The sequence below is a fragment of the Hemiscyllium ocellatum genome, chromosome 25 (assembly GCF_020745735.1).
Source record: "Hemiscyllium ocellatum isolate sHemOce1 chromosome 25, sHemOce1.pat.X.cur, whole genome shotgun sequence".
Lineage (NCBI taxonomy): Eukaryota > Metazoa > Chordata > Chondrichthyes > Orectolobiformes > Hemiscylliidae > Hemiscyllium > Hemiscyllium ocellatum.
The window spans coordinates 34,894,525-34,917,909 of NC_083425.1; the positions used below are offsets into that span (position 1 = coordinate 34,894,525).

At 38.4% G+C, this 23,385-nt stretch overlaps 1 protein-coding gene across 1 annotated transcript in view; it reads left to right on the forward strand.

Annotated features, from left to right (window-relative positions):
- The first annotated feature begins 288 nt into the window (after positions 1 to 288).
- The window catches only part of pik3r5 (phosphoinositide-3-kinase, regulatory subunit 5), a 99,627-nt gene continuing 76,530 nt past the window's right edge, over positions 289 to 23,385 (forward strand). The window contains exons 1-2 of the mRNA XM_060844206.1: positions 289 to 433; positions 22,521 to 22,627. Coding sequence (XP_060700189.1) covers positions 22,534 to 22,627 — 94 coding nt within the window. The 5' untranslated portion in view covers positions 289 to 433; positions 22,521 to 22,533. The remainder of the gene's footprint in view (positions 434 to 22,520; positions 22,628 to 23,385) is intronic.

Here is a 23,385-nt window from a genome sequence, read left to right on the forward strand (position 1 = left end):
TGATTCATTTTATTTTATAACAGCCTTTGATTATCTTGCACTCCACTACAACATGCAAACTAAAATGCTCATTGCAAAAATTGATTCATATGAAAAGTAAGTAGAACATGATTGGATCAGGACTGCAAACTCCACTCCTTTTTCTCTGTTATTTCCAGCCTCCACCCTCTATTTCCTGTTGAGGAGACTATATATGTTCTCAGTTCCTGTTTGTTCTAAGTGCGTACATATCAGACAAACTTACAAAGCTTGGATTTCAAATTCTGCCAGCAACTTTTTAAAAAAATTTAGTATCTTTTTAATCAAGGATGTGGTTAAACTCTAGCACTTGGGGTCTCTACAAGTGTCTAACTATACGCTGCAGTCAAGAAAAACATTAAATGGAACTCACCGACAGGGAATGGGAAACCTCCTGATGTTTTCAAAGGAAAAGGTAACTTTGACATATTCTTTCCTTCAGTTTCTTATCACAGTTCAGAATACTGATAAATTAATGAGGGTAGTGGAGGGGGGTGGTGGAGGGGTGCTGTTCTTGCATAAATGTGTTCAACCAGCTGCATTCTGGTGCAATAAATATCTATCTATTCACCTGTTAATTTCTGTAATTATCATTAAAACATCATCTAAATACATCACTGAACTAAAAAAATTGTTAGAATCTGAAAAAGCATTGCACTGTAGAGACAATAATATTTCAAAATTCCCTGAATTTAATCCATTAAATATGAATGTTTTTGTTTAATGTGTCACATTGAAGCATAGTTTTAGACCATAGAGAATAGGCTCCGACAATGAAGTGGAGAAAGTTGTGTGCTGGGTTAGTACTACTTTCGCTATCAGGTCCTATATTTTAATCCAGCTTGGTCTGACAGGACGAGAACATCATCTTTCTGCCTGCAATCTTTCTAAATGTGAAGAAATCTCGATTTAAGACATTTAGGTACGCAGGAGTTGGTGGATTGGAAACTGCTCTTGTTTTCATTGCAGTCAGGATGCATTTGTCCCAGCAGCAATCAGTCGATGAATTCCTAGCACAAAGCAACCGATGAATTACCACAAATTGACACACAATATTTGTTAGTTATGAACAGAAAGGACCTTGCACCTATTATAAAAAACAAATAATGACCTATTAGTAGGTGCCCATCCTAGATGAGTATATTACATGTGCTCTGCCCAAAGGCAGGTCCTTGTCTCATTGTCTGTAGTTGCTACACCCTGAGCTGTTTTTGTCCATGGTGGATTGCTATTGCCTTTTACTCTGAGAGAGAGGGCATGGTGGGAAGTCAACCTACCCTATTGGTGTTGCATCAGAACTACCATTTAGCCAACCAACCAATCGAGTTATCAGCAGAAATGGCAACATTTCTGCGCAGTGTATATTGTAGCAGATCAGCAATTAGTTGATTTAAAGATTGGTTGCATAGAGTCTCAAGAGGTCAAGGTCATTCTCTACACTGACTATCCTCATCTTAGGATGAAAATGCTGCTGTTCTACTAGAAAACAGAATAAGAATGTTCTCTTCTGTCCAATGTTTAGTTCTGTTTAGTTGGAATGTCATGTTGTGAATGTACAGGCCACTTTTGGTGTATTGTGTACAGTTCTGGTTGCCCTGAGGAGTTCAAAACTAGATGGTATAATTTCATAATGAGAGGAGCAAATTTAAATAGGACCTGAGGGGTAACCATTTTATGCACAGGATGGTTTATGTATGGAATGAACCACCAGAGGAAGTGGTAGATACAGGTACAGTTACAATAATTAAAAGACTTTCGGTCAGGTATATGAATAGGAAAGGTTTAGAAGGATATAGGTGAAATGCAGGCAGATGAAACTAGTTTAGTTTGGAAAACCTGGTCAGCTGTATAACCATATCTCTCATTGTAAATTATTTTCAATATAATTTTGTGAAAGAAGCCAATGACTATAAGCAGGAGAGATTACAACAATATTTCAATAATTGATGTATCAACCCCATTCATTGGAACAACATTTCCAGCAAACACTAGAGGAATCTATTTTAAACATTAACACAAAAAGTGAGAATATGGGCTGTTTTAAAGTCCATGTTAATTATTTCATGAAATGTTGGCATATTTCTCACAGGTGCTGAATGTTGAGATAATTTGGAAGGCTATTGAGAATTGTTCCTATTCTGTTTCTCAGAGACCCTGACTGCGACTCTTTGAACACAAGAGCAGAGAGAGTTTTCTCAGTGATGAATTGTATATAGTTAAAGCTAAATTATTGAACTTAATTAGACCAAGAAAGGGCCTTTGGAGAGGCTGCTGAAGATATACTTTGATTGTGCAAAGCACAAGTTACTAATATATCAAGATACTGGATCTATCAGTTAGATAATCATCATATAAAGTAAACAGATGCTAAGGTTTCATGTGAATGTAACCAGAAACATGTCTGAGGTGCCTTGTTTTATTTCTACAGTGCACTGTGGTGGCTAATGATAATCTGGTTTCTTATATGATCTTATAATGTGTGACTAAAGAGGAAACAGTTTATTTGTTTAATCAAAATAAATTTAAGTGTTGTTATTGGAAGCAAAAGCAATTGCATGAAAACGCATGCTATCTCCATTAGCCATGGTTTGTTGGGAGCACCATCACCTCAAAATCAAAATTTCAGATTCCACTCAGCAGATTTCTATATAAAACTTAGTACTTATCTGAGGAGGATGTCAATTTGTTGATGGTATCCTTTGGCTAAGATGCTAAATCAAGATTCCATTCATTCTTTCAAATGGGCATTAATCTTTCCATGACACTCTTTCAAAGAAGGTTAGGAAGGTTATTCTTGGTGTTCTAGCTACTTCAATAAACAGTACTAAAATAATATTTCAGGGATATCCCTGTTTGTGAAAACTTAATAAGTGCAAATTGACTCTCAACACTTCCCATATTGTAACAGTGATCACACTTCCAAAGCATTTCATTGTCCGCAATCATGAGAAGCCCTGTATAAATTCTTAATTTTCTTTCAATGTAGGAATTCTTTCTGACAGAAGAATTTTATGGCCTTAGCATTAATATCTTTGTTGACCAAGTTTGTGCCAAATGGGCTTTGGGCTCTACTTATCCTCTACTGTCAATCACAACACAGATATCTAATATTTTACTTATTTCTAAAACTTTGGGAATTCAGTTAGTGTGAGTGTGATAATGTGAATGGCTGTCTTCTATTGATAGCATGCCTTCTCCGCTGCCAGAAAACATCAGGATAGTGAGTTTGCAGCTGAGGCCACTCAGTATGTGATCAATCTGTTTAAACATGTTATCACACACCTCTAGGCAGGTAGAACTTGAACCCAAACCTTAGAAAATAGGTGACAGGTTTGGATAGAGGATCTGGATCAGTGTCGGTTTGGAGGGCTGAAGGGCCTGTTCCTGTGCTGTAATTTTCTTTGTTCCCTTTGTTCTTCTTGTCCAGACATTGGGACACTACCTTTCTGCCACAAGACACTTTTGGCTGCACTGTGATGAATGCACTGGCAGCCTTCCAACCTGATGGTGAAGTTACTTGTAGATGACTAATATTGAAGTGGTAGAGTTAGGTAAATGTGATATGAAAATCAAGTTGAAGTCAATGGAAATAATCTGAGGGATGTAAAATGGGTGCTGATGCACAGTCTTCCATTTTGTCTTTTCATACAAAGTTAAAAACTGTCAATTGGAATACTGTGTCTGGTCACTGTTCTGGTCACCCTGTTACAGGAAGGACATTATTAAACTGGAGAGAGTTCAGAAAATATTTACCAGGATGTTGCCAGGAATGGATGGTTTGAGATATAAAAATAAACTGGAAAGACTGTGACTTTTTTCACTGGTACATAGAAAGTTGAGGGTGATCTGAGGGGTTTGTAAATTCATGAAGGCCATGAGTAAGGTTAATAGCAAGATTCTTTTCCCTAGGATGGGGGAGTTCAAAACTAGGGGGTATATTTTTAAGGTGAGAGAAGAAAGTTTTAAAAAAGAAATGAGGGGCAACTTTTTTTTTACACAGAAGGTGGTTCGTGTGAGAATGAACTGTCAGAGAAAGTGGGAGATACATGTACAGTTACAATGTTTAAAAGGTATTTGTACATGAACTGAAAAGGTTTGGGGGAAAATGGGTAAAGTGCAATTAGGTGGGACTAGTTTAGTTTAGGAACATGGTCAGCGTGGACTGGTTGGACCAAAGGGCCTGTTTCCATGCTGTTTGACTGTATGATTCTATTTGTTCTTTCAATTTCATGTTCACAAACTATACCTATATTAGGTACGAATTCAGGAAAGCAGACAGTCATTGGGGTATAATACATACATTATAATGTAGAATTTTGCAGAGATAGTGCATTAGTTTCCATGTTTACAGGAAGGTGATGAACAAGAGGTTTTAAATATGCCTGCTCCACGTTTACAGCTTTAGCTTCCAACATCATATTGTGTCATTGTGTCATAGAAAGACCTCTTCACCTGTGGTTATCCCCATTGTACAACAGTTAGTGCTGTGACCAGGCAGCCTTTGTATCTTTATCAAAAATAATGCTAAACTGCGACAAGACATGTTGTAGCACTTGTCTGGAAAGTATTGCTAATGGTCACAGAACAGCCAGACATCATACCAGTAAAACCCTTTGTAGTGACAAAGGTGATAAGTCTTTTGTTATTGACTCCTGGGGTCCATGGAGAACACAAAAAATCCTTTGGAAAGTAGGTATCTGAGACATGGTTGATACTAGTGAACACTAGCTTGTTTGATTTTCCAAATGCCTCCAGCTTCAAACTGAAATATCCACGATGGATAGAAATCCAGAGCAGTGGTTATTGAATCTACCACAGGCAAAGAGGTGACAGCTGGGTTTGAGAGCTGCAGGGCCCTGCTATTGTATATTGTAATGTTGAACATTGAGAAAATCTCCAGTTCCTCTTTCATCATCCTCACTGAGTTCAGATAGCTCAATTTTAACCTGTTGACCCCATGATTAGGATTAGGCTCCCTGCAAGTGGCTCTCCTCTTTCAAGCCCTGTCTGAAAAACCTGTTGCTCCATCTGAAAGCAAAAGGTACCATGAATATTCAGACAGTGGCTGCTCAGACCTATATGCATGAAGTTGTGACACATTGGTAATTATTTGAGTAAGTAGCTGAAATACAGACTTCTAGAATGGTTACAATACTGAAAATAGGCTATTTAGCCCATCACGTCCATGCTAGCTCTCTGCAAGAGATTTGTCTCCTGCCATTCTCCCAATGCTTGATTTTATCCTGAAAGAATGTGATCTTCTGTATGACATCTTGCCTTTATACTGATGTTGAACATCCCTTCAATGTCTGTTTGCAAATAGATCATGAAATTGTTTGGAAAATTGCTGCTAGATTTAGTTCACCAAAAGGAGAATCCAGCCAAGACAAATTGGAAAGTTACAGTCCAAGGTGTAGTCAAAACAGGCATAAGGAGATTTATTCTGGGTAGTAGCACCTCAGCCAAAGGAAGTTCTGCTGCACTGGTTTCTGAAGTAACAGTGGTCTCCATACTGGTCTATGATCCTGATGAAGGGCTCATGCCCGAAACATCGAATTTCCTGTTCCTTGGATGCTACCTGACCTGCTGCGCTTTTCCAGCAACACATTTTTAGCTATGATCTTGATCAGTCAGTCCTGCATAAGTATGAGTTCTCAATGCCTTTGTAGGTGCCCCTTTGTGTACAGGATGTATGGAACACTGAATAATTGATCCTGAACTAACAAATTGTGTTTGTTGAGCAGGTACTGTGTGGTTCAAGTTCTTAGGTTCTGTAGCAAAAGGAGATTTTTTTTACCAGCCCTCCCAGATGAGGAAGAAACTTGTTGGTCTGGACAGTGTTGCCAATGGAGGTCTGTTTGCACTTGAAACAAGTTAATAATATTGCCTTACAAGGTACAAGTTTGTTGCGTTTGTCTTCCAAGGTGTGGTATTCAGAGGGAACATGATTAGGATATTGGCAACTATTCATCTACTTTCCCAAATGTAGAAACTTTTTCAGCAAATTACATTTCTTCCATTTTCATGAGCGCTTTCTCTTCCTCAATCTCGTTCTGTACTTCAGCCAATGGTCTTCCTCACAGTTCAGTAACTAACTTTGTGGATGAATTTATGTGTGCTGGTTCTTACTAATGCTGGAGGAAGGTAAGTAGTGGCAAATGCTCATTGTTGCCATTCAAGAATGAGGTGAACTCAGGGTTACAGCTTACTGTCATAGGTCTTCATATGACTATTAAGTTAATTCTCGAACCACAGATCATTGGGTGCATTGGCCAGAACATCCCATGACATAGTGGGATCCAGACCGCTAAATTTATTTCCTTTCTTTCCTTTGCTACCACTGTTCTGCCTCATCATTAAAATATTATGACTCAAAGCATGGTGCAGCCTGATGGACAAGTTGCAGCAAGCTCCTTCCAGCCATAGTGTCAATGCTGCCATGTTCCTGGAAAAGCTTCAGCATGACTTTAATACAGTTGCTTTTTATTTCCCTTGAATATTAGCCATTTGTGAGTGAGGAAATGGTTTTTGTCCATTCAGATACAGGGTGATTCTTGCATAATTCAAGATGGCGAATGGACATTTATGTAGACCTAGATTTAGGACCGTAATGTCAGTTGTGACATGCTATATAAATGAGATATGCACCAACTTGGGATAGAAACACCAAACATTATCATCTAGGTGCTAAGTGTGATCAGCAGTTATCAGTATTTCTGCAAAGTTAAGTTCTGCAGTTTGATTAATTGGGATTATCTAATTTCAATCCAACTTCGCAATTTCGCATCAAAGCAGTGCATATTAAACCGAATTGTAATTTTGGATAGGAAACTATACAATCCAAAGTACAAAAGTGCACAGTTCTTAGAATGTATTATATCCATGAAAAAGGAAGTTTCTTCATAACTTCCTCATGGAACAAAGGACACTTCTTCTTTCCATCAAGCAGGAGCATTCAACAGGCTCTGCAGTATACAAAAGCAGAAGTAGATATGTGTACAAAGCATGTGTTATAGTTACTTTACTTCAACAAGTAGTGTTGATTTGGATGTTTTCACATGTTACCACCATCAGGAGGGGTGTTCATGTTAATCATCATCTATAGGACAGAGTTCTGTTACACACTTCTCATGGAGAAAAAGGTGCAAAGGTGTTTCACAAAAACATAGTTAGCCAGCGAGAGTTATCAACAAATTTTTAATCTACAAAGTGAATTTTGAATAGGGTTTAAATGAGAGTAGGGAAATGAGAGTTAGCAAGGCAATTGCAGGGTGTGTGGCAACTGAAATTATTGCCACTTACGTTGGACTGAAAGGAAGGGTAAATGACGGTATAGTCAGAAAAATGGAGTGTTTTGGTGAGTGGGCTACGTGTCATTGCTCACCAAGAGGGTAAGGATAAGGCTATAAAAACATTGAAAATGAGGATGAGAATTTTAAACTGAATGATTAAGAACCAAAGTAAGTGAGTCCTGTTGGGAGGAGGGGTGAGGGAGGGTTTTGCAGTGCAAGAATGAGTTTGTTCAGGTGGAATAAAATATGATTGGTAGAATTTGGGGTGGATTGAACATATCGCGCACAATGGATGAAATACCAGCCTGAAGATGATAAATTAGTTGGATAGAATCTTTAAGAAACAATTGGATACATATGATGGATACCATATGAGGGCAATTTGATTGAGCTGAACAATAAATGAAAGACATGTAAGGGGAATAATCCATATGAAAGATTGAGGAGGCACAGCAGAAACCCATCTGAGGAAAGACAGACATAGTGTCAGAGGAATTGGCATGGATTTAGGGGGAATGACAAAATCTTCAATGGTTTCAGGGTGAAAAGAGGAGGCTAGGAATCTGTATTCCCTCAGATTTCTCCAGCCACTGCCTGGATTTCCAGGGTCCATGCACAGTTGCATTTGCAGAAACTGCACGTGAATGTGTCAGCACACTAAACATCAGCTGGGTGACCGCACAGCTTAGAGGGAACATTGATTAGGATCGGGCAGTATGTTTTATGGACAATGATACTATTAGTCTGTTTTAAGTGAAAGTGATTGATAACATGTATTTTAAAAGAGGAGAGAATGGTACCTGAGGGAAAAAAAATTACAAGGGTCATAAAAGGAAGTTGATTGATAGAAAGCTGAAAGTTAGGGAAATGAGAGTTTGAAATGCCTTGCATGACAATATGTTTCTGGACGAAGAATTCAGAAGAATAGGGGGAAATCTGATTGAAGTACATAAAATACAAAAGGGGATTGATAAGGTGAATATTGAACAGATGTCACACAATGTGGGGCAGTCCAGAACAAGAGGTCAGAGATATAAGGTGAGAGGAAGTTGGTTGAAAACTGAGATGAGGAGAAACTACTTCCCTCAGAGGGTTGTGAATCTGTGGAACTCACTGTCCCAGAGTGCAGTGGAGGCAGAATCAATCAATATGAGGGCAATTTGATTGAGCTGAACAATAAATGAAAGACATGTAAGGGGAATAATCCAAATGAAAGATTGAGGAGGATGAAGAGGGAAACTGCAGCACACTATCGAAGGATGTGGATTCAGGAAAGAAATACATATGTTTCTGATGAAAAGTGATATTAAGGGCTATAGGAAGCAAGCAGGAAAGTGGAATTGAGACCAGGATAAGATCAACCATGATCATGTTAAATGGCAGAGCAGGCTTGAAGGGTTGAATTCCCTACTCTCACTCTGAATTCCTATGTTCCTGAATGAAGTTGGGATGCCAAGGGGTTATCTGATTGAAGCCAGAAGATTAGGGTTTGTAAGATAAGAGTATCAAGGAGATGGTTATGGCTGTAGATTTATAAAGATTACATACAGGGAGAGATTAAGGGAGGAATAAACATATTAGTGTAAAATCATTGACTGCATGCAAGCTTTCCATATTTCCAACTTGCTCACACCACTATCAGGATTTTTTTACTGTATCTGCACTCCTTTCTCCTGCTTGGTTTTCAAACACATATCCCAGACAAGATAAGCTGGAGCCAGCTGTATATCCCTGCCATCCAGACAGCCTGGGGAAAATAATGAGATCTTCTTTGAAGATGTATACGTCCCAAATGTCCTGCTCCTGTTGGGTGCCCACACAAGAAAGGTTCAGCTTATTATTTTCTTATTCTTCTTGATTTTATTTTACCTTTGGGCCTTTAAATTTTTTTTCATAGTTCTGGGAATGAAAGGCATTGTTGTGATATTATAAAATGGAAACCACTCATCAACTTCAAAGATACATGAAATTCTTCATTATGAACAAGTTAATTTACAGAATTCCACCAAATAACCCTGTTCCATCTTATTACTATTTTGGTAAATTGATGAAACCCATTTTGTGTAACCATGTTACTTATACTCCCTGCCATCTCCACAGCTGCTATTCTTTTCCTATCCACAGTTCTCTCTTTTGGGCCCTGTAGTCTCTGCCTCCAATTCCCACATGGCCTGCCATAAGGAGGTAGTCTCCATGAAGCACGTAGTCTTCCACTATGGCAGGGGCTATCTTGCCATTGACCAAGGGCCTGTGGCCTTTCGCAATAGCCCCTAATTGGGGTTACAATTATTCGAATCTGCTTTCAGCTTCATGGAAGCCTGCATCCTAGTTTGCCAGTGGCTAGAATCTATGCCGATGACAAGATGGTGTTGGAACTACTTCCACATGCAACTCCCCCCCCCTCCCAAAACTACTTGATCAACCTCCACTTTGCTTCCATTCTCTTGCAGGCCTTTATTAGTGCAGACTATGTGGCATAACACCATTATTTTGTATTTAAATTGGAAAAGACTGAGTAAATTAAAGGATTTGCTAGCCTAGAAAACCAACCATTAATAATAAAGGTAGAGGGCAAAATGTGAGCTGTTTATTAAGGTGGATTCATATGATAATGCATTGACATTGAGTGCAATTACTACAAAACAATGATGATTTTCATCAGGGAGTAAATGTGACTCCACTCCATTCTAAAGTCAGTTCAAGCTCTGCCCTGGATTCAGGCTGTATTCACTTTATCGTTATGGCATCGAGACTACCCACAGTTAAACCTCAATGTTTGAGGATCTGCTTGTAATCTGCTATTTACTCCAACTTTCTTTTCTTTTCGGACATAATGATATTTCTTTCTTGTTTCTGTTGCTTATGCTGAAACAATAACCTTAAAACATATTGAGTGATGTTGCACCAGAATCTTAACAACAGAATTGACTTATTTCAAAGAATAACCTATGAAACAACTCATCGTCCTCCATAAAATATTCCACAATTATATAGGGAGATCCAATAAAAATAAATGAAATACAGGGCTATATTTTTGAAAATTTGAATTAATTTGCAGTAAAATTGCATTCTTTGACTGCGCTAACAGGATAAGTCAGTGTAAAAATGTGGTTTGAATATATAATTTAAAGTATTTTTACAGATTATTATCATATTACTTGATTATACCTTCAAATTGTACAACTGCATCATCATATCAAAGCATCTTTCACACATATTTAAACATAGGCTGTTGCTCCACAGCAAAATGTTCCTTCAGACTTAATGAAATTAGATTAACAAATCATAGAATCATGCAGTCCAGAAGAGGCCCTTCAACCCATTGAGTCTGAACAAGACCCATATTCCCACATTAGGCCCATAGTCTTGAATGTATGATTGAATAACATTTATAATTTTAATACTGTTTATTAAGACATATGGTTGCTGGATTCTTTTTAAAACCTAATGTAGATAAGGTGTATAATTGCACATCTTTGTAAAAAACAGTTTTTCTGTTATGTTGTGACCAGTGGTGTAGTGGAACTAGCGTGTTGGTGCTTTCCTCTATCCTTGGTTCTAACCATATCAATTGGAGTTAATCAAATAAGCTAAAGTCTGACCTCCGTGAGAAGGAGTTCAGGAGGAACAATTATAAACATTTTATAAGATGTGTTTGTAATGGATACCTAGAATATTTATGTCTGAACATTGCTGATGAGAATTTTTATTGCCAACGCAACCAGTGAAATGCAAATCATCTTGCACATCATTTGAATTGTAAACTTATCTCTCAATTACCTTTCATTCTGTTTAACGTTTTGTTCAGAGAAAGTGACTTGTGTTGGTATTATTTTGGTTAATCTTTGTGAATACTGGTATATCATTTCTGAAAAATGTGCCCAAATCTATGTGCAGTACTTCAAATGGGGTCTGACCATTGAACTCTATGTAAATGTATTACACGTTCCTTCATTTGTTTTTCCTCAATGAGATTGGAATACAGCCAAATTTTCAACATTACATTTTGTTTATATTTTGTACATGTGTATGAGTTTTTAATGATTTGTGTACATGGGCATCTAAATCTTTTTGTTCCTTACTGTTTCTGATACCTCACCTTTAAGAATATGTTGTGATTTGTTTTTCTTTCATATTAAGCCAATGATCTCAAGCCACACAGTGTAATTCTGTTACCAAAGATTTGACAACTTGGTTAATGAAATAACTCCACAGAGGCTGGTATCCAATCATCAAGTCACCCTTTATTCACACATGAACAGTCCTTGATTTTAGTACCGCCTCTTCAGAGTCAGCTCTCAGAGTATTTCTCTCAAGTTTTCCTAGCCTCTCCTTACAGTTCATACTTTCTAATCCAGGCAGTATCCTAGTAAACCTCTTCTGTACCCTCTCCACAGCCTCCACATCCTTCTTGTAATCTGGCAACCAGAATTGAACACAATATTCGAAGTATGACCTAACCAATGTCTTATAAAGTTGGAACATGGCATCCTGACTTTTGTACTCAGTGACTCAATTAATAAAAGCATGCATGCCATACACATTCTTCACCACCTTATCTACTTGCATGCCTACATTCAAGGTGCAATGGACTTAGAGTCATAGAGTCATTGAGATGTACAGCATGGAAACAGATCCTTCGGTGACTTGAACTTTAAGATCCCTCTGTGCGTTAATGCTGTTCAGGGTCCTGCCTTTAACTGTGCACTTTTCTTTAATATTTGATTTCCCAAAATGCATCATCTCACACCGAGCCAGATTAAACTCCAGCTGCCATTTCTCCACCCATATCTGCAACCATATCTATATCCCGTTGTATCCTTTTACAACCTTCTACACTCTCCACAACTCCATGATCTTTGTATCTGCAAACTTACTAAGCTACCCATCTACATTTTCACCGAAGTCATTTATATGCATCACAAACAGCAGAGGTCCCAGTACAGATCTCTGCAGAACACCACTCGTCACCAATCATCAGCCTGAAGAATACCCTTCCACCGCTACCCTCTGTACTTACAGGTATTAAATTAGAATTGCACTTAGGCAGCCATTTTCTAATTGAAAAATGTTGAGCCAATCAAGGTGAATCTCTCACAATCAATTTCACCCAATCAAACTTGGGCCCGAGCCTTTTATCACAAGCACTGATAATTGAACCAGCAGCTTCTCATACGAGGTTCTACCTGAATTTATACCGTTAATCTGTAGATTTTCCCCAGTTTAGGTACTTAGCCTAGCCAAGGTCTTGCACAAGCTTAAGGGTTGGAGTTAAGTGAAAATTTTGTTAAAAATTGGTCCTACCATCACTGAAACAGCAGCACCAATACAGACCTCCATTCAAACCAAGTGACCATTTAACCAGACACTTATTTTTATTGATTCTGCTTTGGATATTGCATGGCAAATTAAGTTTTCCAAACCAGTTGTAGGTGGGCTTTTGTATAGCATGTCAGAATTATAGGCAGATGGAGGTCATGATATTCCTTGACGAATCCATCAACTCTTGAAAGGTTTTAATATGGGGTGTCTCAGGAACGTTAGGCTCCTAATAACTGAAAAAGCTGTCAGGAGAATTACCTGTTGCTTTTCGTCTGCCCCAATAGCATTTGACCAGAAAACTTAACACAGTCTTGCTACATCTTTGACGGCAGGATCAAACAGGATTAAACAACAGCATGATGTAAGAAATGTTTACCCCAACTCAAAGATGACTGTTGGAGCAAATTTCTTTGGGATTGTGCTTTATCCTTGTCACTGACACACACACACACACACACACACACACACACACACACACGTATCTGTCAGCCAGGTCTCCCCGATTGGGGCTGTTAATCAGATCTCATATTCAATGAGGTCTATTTGGGTGACCTCATTACAATCACTATACTTAATCCATCTTAGCCCTTTGTAATTTCCATCTTGCATTTATACACTTCACTGTGATTATAAAGAAAAAAATTATAAGGGAATGGTCCACCATCCATGATTAATTAAAGAAATTAGGGAAAACATCAAACTGAAGGAAAAAGCATATCATTCCACAAAGGTGAGTGGACAGATTATAAAATGGCACCTAGAAGGAAAAAAAAACGAAAAAATTGTCAAATGAGGCATCTGACCTGCCTTGTATCTTTCAAAATGTAAGTCCAGTATGACCAATACATGGATTTTCAAATATTCGAAGTTTTTTTCTTAACGTATTTCTTCCTTCTAAGCAAAGGATGACTAAAAGTTAATTAGGAGGATAAATAGGGAATATGAGAGAGTATCAGAAGCTACCAGAAATATAAAAACAGCAAGAATTTTTACAAGTATATGAAAAGGTGAAGAAGAGGCAAGCTGTTGCTAAAAATGTTGAAGTGAACATATGAGGAAGTGAGCATCTTAATCCTTTAAATCCTTCCCCACATCCTGTCACATGATGTGCTGCAGCACAGGAATGATTCAATAGCTCGGTAATAGCTGATCAAGTTGACTGAGTCATGAATGGACTATTTTTTCGATCATGGATTGGTATCAAAGCTCTGTAGGCAAGCAATATTCAGTCATGTATGTACATGAACAGTACACAACTAATCTGCAGAGGAGCCTACACATCCACATCATTGTGGAAAGGAGACCCCTGGGCATTGGCACAAAAGGCAAGGTTGAAGCATATGCAACGTCTTCAGCCAGAGATGCTAAATAGGTGATTAATCTCTACCTCTTTCTGAAGTCCCCCTCATGCATGTCAGCCTTCAGCTAATTTGATTGACTCCAATTCCTTTGATTATAACCAAGGCTGAAGGAAAGCACCAACATTCCAGTTCCACAGTTTGGCTAATGGATTTTCTTTAAGACCCATGGACAAAGTGTCGACTACTCCAAATCCGTAGCTCTGATGTTCTGGCACGTGAGGTCAAGTAACAAAGCATGTATGGTTGTCTCTGAAATCTTGCAGACAGTTTGCTCAGGAAATACAATCTTGAAATTTTCTTTCAAATATTCTTTCAAAAGAATAAATAAGCTTCACCTTGAACCCGATTATGGTAGCCTGCTCTTAGCCAGCTTTCCTTCAATTAAAAAAAAACCCTAGAAATTGCTGGAGAAACTCAGCAGGTCACCAAACATGAATCATCAATTCTGCTTTCTTCCCATTGATGCTGCCAGGGTTGCTGAGCTTCTCCAACAATTTCTGGTTCTGTTTCAAATCTCCAACATCTGCAGCTCTTTGTTATATTTCCTCCAATTGAGTTAGTTCTTAGCAGGCTTTCCACTAACTGAATCAAATAAAATAAGAGTGTCTCCAGGTTAGTCACTATTCAAAATAGCTCCAGTGGGGTATACAGTAATCAGAGCAATTATCCTTAATGATGTGATTTCTAGAAAGTCTTGTTCGATAAAAATCATTAACATCCACTCTGAACATCCAGGTAAATCTGCAAGGCTTGAAATTGATTCCCTTTTTCAAAAGTGAAGTCCACCCTAAGAATTTTCAGAAGTGTCTGAGTGCACTGGATGTAGCAAAGCCTGCAAGGTCTGACAGAATTCCAGCAGTGGTGCTAAAGACCTTTCTTCCAAACTCAGCCATTCCTCTAGGCAAGCTGATTCAGTGCAGAACCCACAGAAGCCAGACAATTCCATCCTGACCATTTACTATCCACTCAATCAATTAAATCATGCGATTTGTGATCTAACTGAATATGCTCACATTTTCCAATATCTCTTACTACCTTTAGTTGCAATGAGTCTGTTTCCCTTATGTCAAGGTAGAATTTGACTCATCATAGTGTCAAGCATCCCTAGCGAAAGTTAAATCAATGTTAATTAAGGTGAAACTCACCACTATCTGATTCGTACCCAGCACAAAGGAAGATAGTTGGGGCCAACAACGGTTCTCAGGGTATTGTTCTTGGCCCAGCTACCTTCAACCACTTCATAAATTATTTCCCTTTCATCATTAATCCGCAACTATTTGTCGATGATCATACAGTATTTAGTTACATTTGCAACTCCTCAGGTACTGAAACAATCTAAGCCTGCATTAACAATACCTTCTCAACACTCAGACTTTGACCAATGACATCCATGCCACATAATTGAAAGACAATGAGCATCTCCCACAAAAGAGAAGCTACACACTTTCATTTAATATAACAACACTAATATTGCTGAAACCTCAACATTTTGGAGCCATCAGCGGCCAGAAACACGTACCAAAGCATGGCTATCTTGCTTTGTCCTAGATATGACATCAGACAGAAATGAGTTTCAGGAGAAAGTGAGGACTGCAGTTGCTGGAGATGAGAGTCAACAGTATGGTGCTGGAAATGCACAGCAGGTCAGGTAGCATCTGAGGAGCAGGCGAATCGATGTTTCAAGCAGAAGCTCTTCATCAGGAAAAGCTTGATAAAGGGTTTATGCCTGAAACGTCAGCTCTCCTGCTCCTTGGATGCTGCCTGACCTGTTGTGCTTTTCCAGTACTACATGCTCAGAGTTGAGTTTCATGCTGATAAGCATTGAGTTAAATTTTAGGAGGGATGGTTAACGTTACGAATAGTCACATTCTCCCGCGGTGTGAAGGGAAGCAGATTTATTGCAGATCAAAGATCAGATGTTCTTTGGTGAATAGCTCAACCCCTAACTACTTAAAGCCTGTCCAGTATCTACAGGGCAGGTACAATGGATTGCTTTCCAATTGCCTGAATGAGTACAGTTCAATCAACAATTAGGAATCTTGATAACACCCAGTATAAAGCCACCTCCTGGACTGGCGTACCATCCATCATCTTACCATGTATTTTCTCCACTATCAACATGCAACTCATCAAGGCCCCTTTGACAGCACCATTGAAACTGCATGCTTGGACTCTTAGATGGATCAGGTACAGCAAAGGTTTGGGATCACCACCATCTGTACAATCCCCTTCAAGGCACTCACCTGACTTGGAAAGATTTCATCATTTCTGCATTGTTGAGGACTCAAAATGCTGGAGCAACCTCTTGACTGCACATGGACTCCATTAAATCAAGAAAATCATCTAGCACCACCTTCTTTAGGGACCAGCAATAAATTCTGGCTTTGTCAATGATGGCCACCACTCGTACGTGACTAAAAATAATTTGCTTGTCAGTAAATTGGTGTCACCAGACAGGATAAGAAAAGATAACATTTTTGATAGGAAAGTTCAAAGATAAATTAAAATGAACTTTTAAAAAGCCAGTTGGGCTATATCTTATCTTTACTAGACAGGTGGTAATCATGAACAATGTTGTTTTGCTGTTTGCAACTCACATTGTAATTTTGGATGTTTAACATAAAAACCACATGAAGGAAATAGACTGGAGTCATTTTAAGGAAATTATTACATATCCTCCAAAGCAAAGGACAAACCAATATGTCACGATTGTGGTAATGGTCAGCAACATCTGCAATGAGTCAATTGATTGCTAAACATTGTCATGTGCTTTGACCTTTATATCTGAATCGTCAGTGCTGTCTGTTACTGGAAACCATGTAAACATCCAGTCACATTGAAAATAAAATACAGTGGACAACTTAGATTCATTTTGGATATTTGTGTTCATACGTATAGTATGAGGAATGTGACTGAAACTCCTGTCATGGAAGGGTGAAGGAGATTTTTTTTAATATTTAAGTTTTATTGTCACGTGTATTCACGTGCAAGGTATAAGAGTAGAGTGAAAAGTGTACAATGTCACCGCACAAGGTGTCATCGTAAGTACAAAATGACTAGGTCCAAAATCGTGGTTACAGAAATAGAAGAGTACAAGGATAAGCTTTTCATGGGAACTTATGATCTTATGGCGATTAAAATCATCACAGAAAGCAAGCTCAGCTGGGTTAGAAACATCATCCTCTGTATGTACAACGCACACAGCAAGGATTACATATAAACAAGCAACAAGCCACAATCAGGGTCATCTGTTCTCAAGTTGTGCTGCAATCAGGTGATGTAGAAGGATTTGTGCCGTCAGCAGTTAGAGACTATTACTTTAAACTCAACATATTCCTTCTGTGAATAAAATAAATAAATCAAATTATTCAGTAGTTCAAATTGATTCACTTCAAATGAATAGGAACAGTGAGTAGTTGGTTCAGAGATAATGAAATATTGCATGAATTGTTCTGTACAGGCAGAGGTGAAGATTTACGGGCAAATCGAATGCAAAATACCCACTGTATTCTGTCATGTTCATGGAAGAATTGTTATAGCATTTATCTCAGATAATAACAAAGGAGCTTCCCAATCAAGTACTTTTGAAACATTAAACCATTTTGATCAACTATAACCTTTAATTTTGCACTATCCATTTCCTTTAGTTTTGAACTTTTATGTTTAAAAGTTGACATTGTTGACATTATCTAGGCTTTTTCTCTTTATTCTTTCATGGGATCTGGGTGTCACTGACAAAGCCAATATTTGTTGTTCATCTCTAATTGCCCCTGAACTGAATGGTTTGCTAGGCCATTTCTAGGGCCGTTAAGAGTCAATCACATTGTTGTGGATATGAAGTCACATGTAGGATGGCAGATTTCCTTCCCTAGAGGACACGGATTTACGACAGCCAATGATCATGACTCCATTGCTGAAGCTGCCTTTCAACTCCAGATTTATGAATTGGTTTCAAATCTCACCACCTATGTGGTGTGATTTGAACCCAAGTCCTCAGATGTTTAGCCTGGATCTCAGGATTTCTAGTCCAGTGATATTACCATAACAATACTATCTCCTCAAGGACGTTAAGGCTTTATTTTGAAAGAAAGATAAATTATCATCAGCGAAGATACAGTATGAGCACTGCGAGGTCAATAAGTCAGCAATCCTCCTAGAGCAATATTCTTAATCAATTCATTAGCATTTTTGTGTTTAAATAGTGTTGTTAAAATTGTCTGATTGAATAGTCCAAATCACAAATTTCTAACATTGATCAACTTTTTTTTGCAAATATTTGATTTTTCAAAGGGGTCATTTTGATAATGAAAGTACCTGATCTCACTGAGGAAATGATAAAATAGAATCGCACTCGTCTTGTGGGCAATGCACATGCTGCTCGGATTTATAGTTGCCTATATGATGATGACATGTCATTTGGATCCCAGCATACAACTGTGTTAAATGCAGAATTTTTCAAGAATTTCAATTCTATAATTTGTAGCTGTTTTGTGGTGCATTTCCTCATTATGGGGTAAGTTTAGTGAAGTCTGATTAGAAATTCTTTAATTGATTATTTTTATTGCAGCTCTAAACTTGTGGAAATGAAATAAGTGATTTGCAATGTCCTGATTGGAAATTTCTGTGTGATGCTCACCTTAAGATCAAATGTGTAAAAACTTCAGTCCTTCTCTCTACTAATCAGTCATGGCTTTGGAGTACCACTGCCATCCCCAGATCAGCAGGTACCTTTCAGATGATCCTGAAAAACGGAGACAAGAATATGATCTAAAACATAGAGTTGCCTTCCAGGAAGGTCCTACTATATGGGTGATGGAGTCACTGGGTCCAGTGATGCCCTCCTTGTCAATTACATCACAAGACTGAAAGGGTTAAAATGCTCTTCAACATAAACAAAATAAAAATTCAACATCTATTAAAACAAAAAAAAACTCCTATTTTCTCCCCTTGTAAAGAAACCACAAAAATTCTATGAAAACTGTAGGGGAATTTATTTTCTTCACATTTGCTAATACAATTTTTAAATGTATTTTACCAAAATATTAAGTTTTTCCTACAGTAGTTTCTAAAAGAAACTCACTTTATCAATAAATAGTCTAAAAATACAGCAGCTCCATGCACCTTGTGTGTTTGAATGGTGAGAACTAGGGAAGGTACTGCAGTGGTGAAGATCTTGGGGCAACAAGGCAATTTGGACAGTAATGTTTTGTTCTGATGGCTTGACACTGTACATACAATCGATAGAATTCGGTGTCAAATTTAATCTTTAATAACCACAAGCTCTGATTACATTTACTGCAATTATGTCCTTCTATCTATTGTGGATAAATTTGCACAAAGTTATTTAATGTAATTTTGCGGTAATATTTATTTTGGTCAAGTTCAGATATGTAGCTGGCATCTAGAATTGGATGATTTTTCTCTGTCACTGCCACTGTCCTCATGTTGAAAGGAAGTTGGAAAATATACATAAGTAGTAATGCAATCACCAAGGAGGAAGAAACTGACAACAAACTCGCATTTCTGGATGTCGCAGTAGAAAGAAAGGACAAGGGAGAATTACAAACCTGTGTATACAGAAAACTGACGAACACTGACCAAATACTCAACTACACCAGCAACCATCCCAACACACACAAACGAAGCTATATCAGAACACTATTCCAATGAGCCACCACACACTGCAGCACAGACAAACTTCGAAAAACAGAGGAGAAGCACCTATACGACGTATTCAAGAAGAACGGATAGTCAAAAAAACACAGTGCACAGATTCCTCAAGAACAAACCATGACAAGCAGACAAAACACAGCCAGAAACCCTAACCACCTTACCATATATCAAAGAAGTTTCAGAAATGACAGCCAGACTACTGAGACCCCTCGGAATCCTAGTAGCACACAAACCCACCAACACTCTCAAACAAAAACTAACAAACTTAAAAGACCCAGTACAACCCATGGACAAAACCAACGTCATCTATAAAATTCCATGCAAGGACTGCCACAAACACTACGTAGGACAAACAGGAAGAAAGTTAGCCACCAGGATACATGAACACCAGTTAGCCACAAAAAGACACGACCCCCTCTCCCTCATAGCCCTACACACGGATAAAAAAAACACATTTCGACTGGGACAACACATCTATCCTGGGACAAACTAAGCAAAGACACACCAGAGAATTCCTAGAGGCCTGGCACTCCAACCACAACGCCATAAACAAGCACATAGATCTAGATGCCATCTATCAACCCCTCAGAAAATGAACAAGAAATGACATCACCACAAATCCCAGGAATCCCATCCAGGAGAAAGATATAAATAGAAAGCAGGAGACAACAGCTTCACTTCACTTGGAGGTCGCCACTGATGATGTTACCTAGCCAGGTAATGAAACGTCTGGATATCAAACCTACAGCTCCGTGAGCAAACCTACACCCTAAACCTCAACCTGAGCTACAAACCTTCACAAACCTTGCGAGAACTGATTCATTATTTGAATGGCTGCTGTTGCTTCTATTCATCTTCTCCTATTACATATCATGCATGATTAAACTGAAAAGGAAGAGTAGTTTTTGTTCTAAATGTTTCAGTCAGTGCTAATACAAGCAATCTACCTACTCCAAACTACAGATTGAACAGCAGTGTTGTATAATTCAAGTGGGTAAAACTAACCAAAAAAAGGTGTGTACTTTCACAAAGGTGACACAATTACTTTTTTAAAAGAATTCATTCCAATGATGTGAGTGCCACAGGCTAGGCCAGCATTTATTACCCAGAGGGCAGTTGAGAGCCAAACACATTGCTGTGGGTCTTCAGTGACATGCTGACCAGACAAGGTAAGGGCAAAAGTTTGCTTCCCTAAAGGGCACTAGTGAATCACATGGACTTTTCCTGACAATCAACAACAGTTTCATGGTCATCACCGGACTCTTAATTCCAGAACTTTATTGAATTAAAATTCCATCATCGCCCATGGTGAGATTCAGACTTGGGACCACTGACAACCCCCTGGGGAAGTGAAGGCCAAGTGGTATTATCACTGTACTGTTAATCAAGATATCCAGGTAATGCTCTGGGGACCCGAGTTCAAATCCTGCCACGGCAAATGGTAGAATTTGAGTTCAAATTCGACTTTTAAAAATCTGGAAATAAGAGTCTAATAATAACCGTTAACCCATTGCTGATTGTCATAAAAAAACCATCTCTAGTCCACTAATGCCCTTTAGGGAAAGAAGCTGCTAGCCCGGTCTGACCAACATGTGACTCCAGACCCACAGCAATGAGGTTAACTCTTAACTGCTTTCTGCGAAATTCGGAATGGGCACTTAAAACTGGCCTAGCCAGAGATACCTGCAGCTTGCGAATGAATTAATTTTTAAAAATTACCTGGGTCTCTGGAATATCAGTCCAGTGGCATTGCCTCCCTTTTTGTATAATGAAACAAAGGCATAGTTCAGAACCAGGAGATCCAAAATAAAAACAGTAGATGTTGGAGAAACTCAACTACTATTCCTGAGAGAGAAGAGAAGTCATGTTGGACTCACAATATTTTCATTCTGTTTCTCTTTCAGTGTAGTCACCATAGATTTTTGTTTATTCTTGTACGTGATGTGGATGTTGCTGGCAAGGTCACCATTTCTTGTCCAGCTCTAATCACTCTTGATCGGAGTGGTTTGCAAGGCCGAGTTCAGAAGGTAGTAAAGACTCAGCCATATTGCTGAGAGTCTGTAGGCCAGACCAAGTGAGGATGGCAGGTTTCCTTCCCAAGTGAATCAGATAGTTTATTTAAAACAAAAGACAATAAGGATTTGCACAGTGGCCTTTCGGCTACCTTTTGTTAATTCCAGATTCTTATTGAACTCATCTGCCATGGTGGGATGATTAACCCACTTCTCCAGAGCATTACTAGACCAGAGAAAATATCCAATATGTCAATATCTTCTCCTATGTTGCTCCAGAACTTTCTGTTTTTAAAAACCAAAAGAGTTGTGGATGCAGTAAATCAGAAACAAAAACAGAAATTGCTGAAAAAACTGAGCAGATCTGGCAGCATTTGTGGAGAGAAATCAGAGTTAATATTTTGGGTCAAGTGACCCTTCCTCAGAACACTATCTGCTTGTTCTAACTAACTTATCCATGCACAAGTGAAGAAATGAACTCTGGTGAGGCAAATGGTGGGTTTACCCATGTGACTGTCTATTTGGACATTGTGTGCCCAGCACCATGACATCATATGCCTGTTGACTGTATGATGCATCACTTCCTGACTTTAGTGGCACTATTTGGGATGATGAAATTGAGGAAACTTCAAGAAAACCCTCTTTAATATGAGAAAGTCACTTTGAAAAACTGAGTCTACTGAAGTGGGAGATGAGTTTTAAATTGAAGTTTTTGTATTGTTAGTATTTTCAAGAATGGCTGTCAATGATCTTTATTAGTATTCCAGACTCAAGTGGGCATCTTTGCTTAATTGAACCAATCAGCCAGTAATGGCAAGTATAAATTTTCCTTCTTTTTTAAGGCGATGATATAAAATGCAGCATACCTCCTGTACAGAGGATCGCATCCATCATGCCCTGGAGAGATGTCTACACGGATTGGATAGAACTGTCTCCTCTAATTGGAAGGGTGAGTCATTTTGTTTCAAATTATTTTCTAGTATAGTTTATTCATACTTCTGAATCTCTGCTTTATTGCCTGTGTTATTTCAGTAAACATCTTTAACAGCTTAGATGAAAGGTTTGAATGTGACAGTGGGGATTGTTGCCAGTAATTAGCATTTATCCTCCTTTTCAATTAAAACACCATACCCTGTGAAACTGGTGTCTTTGAAAACTCAGAAATCAGTTTCTCAATGGCTAAGAAGCACAGACTCATTGCACTACTGAATTTCTCAAAATCATAAACATGTACACCCCTGTGTCCCACCAGATTCAGATAGTTTTGATCTTAGATAGCAAATGATAAGGGCCAAATGCAAGTTTAGTGTTTATAACAGGAATCTGTCTATTGGATACAATCCTTGCTACAATATACCAGATTCCGGATTTAATGCACAGAAATGATTTCATTAATGCTTCATATTGAAACTTGCTGATGAGATTTAGACGCACAGCAAAACACTGTAACACCCTGAAATGTTCCTACATCCCGTTTTGTTGTTGGCAGTGTAGCAATCATGAAGTCATTCATGAAAATTTACCCTGAAGTAGTTTTTCCAAAATATTTCTAATGTAGAGTCATACAACCATAAAAGGATTTCATTCAGCCTATCATGCTTTTGTCAACACTTTAGCAGCTGTCCATTATAATCTCACACCTCAGCATTTTAGCCATAACCCTGCAAATTAGTCATCTTCAAGTACATAGGGTCATTGCATCATAAA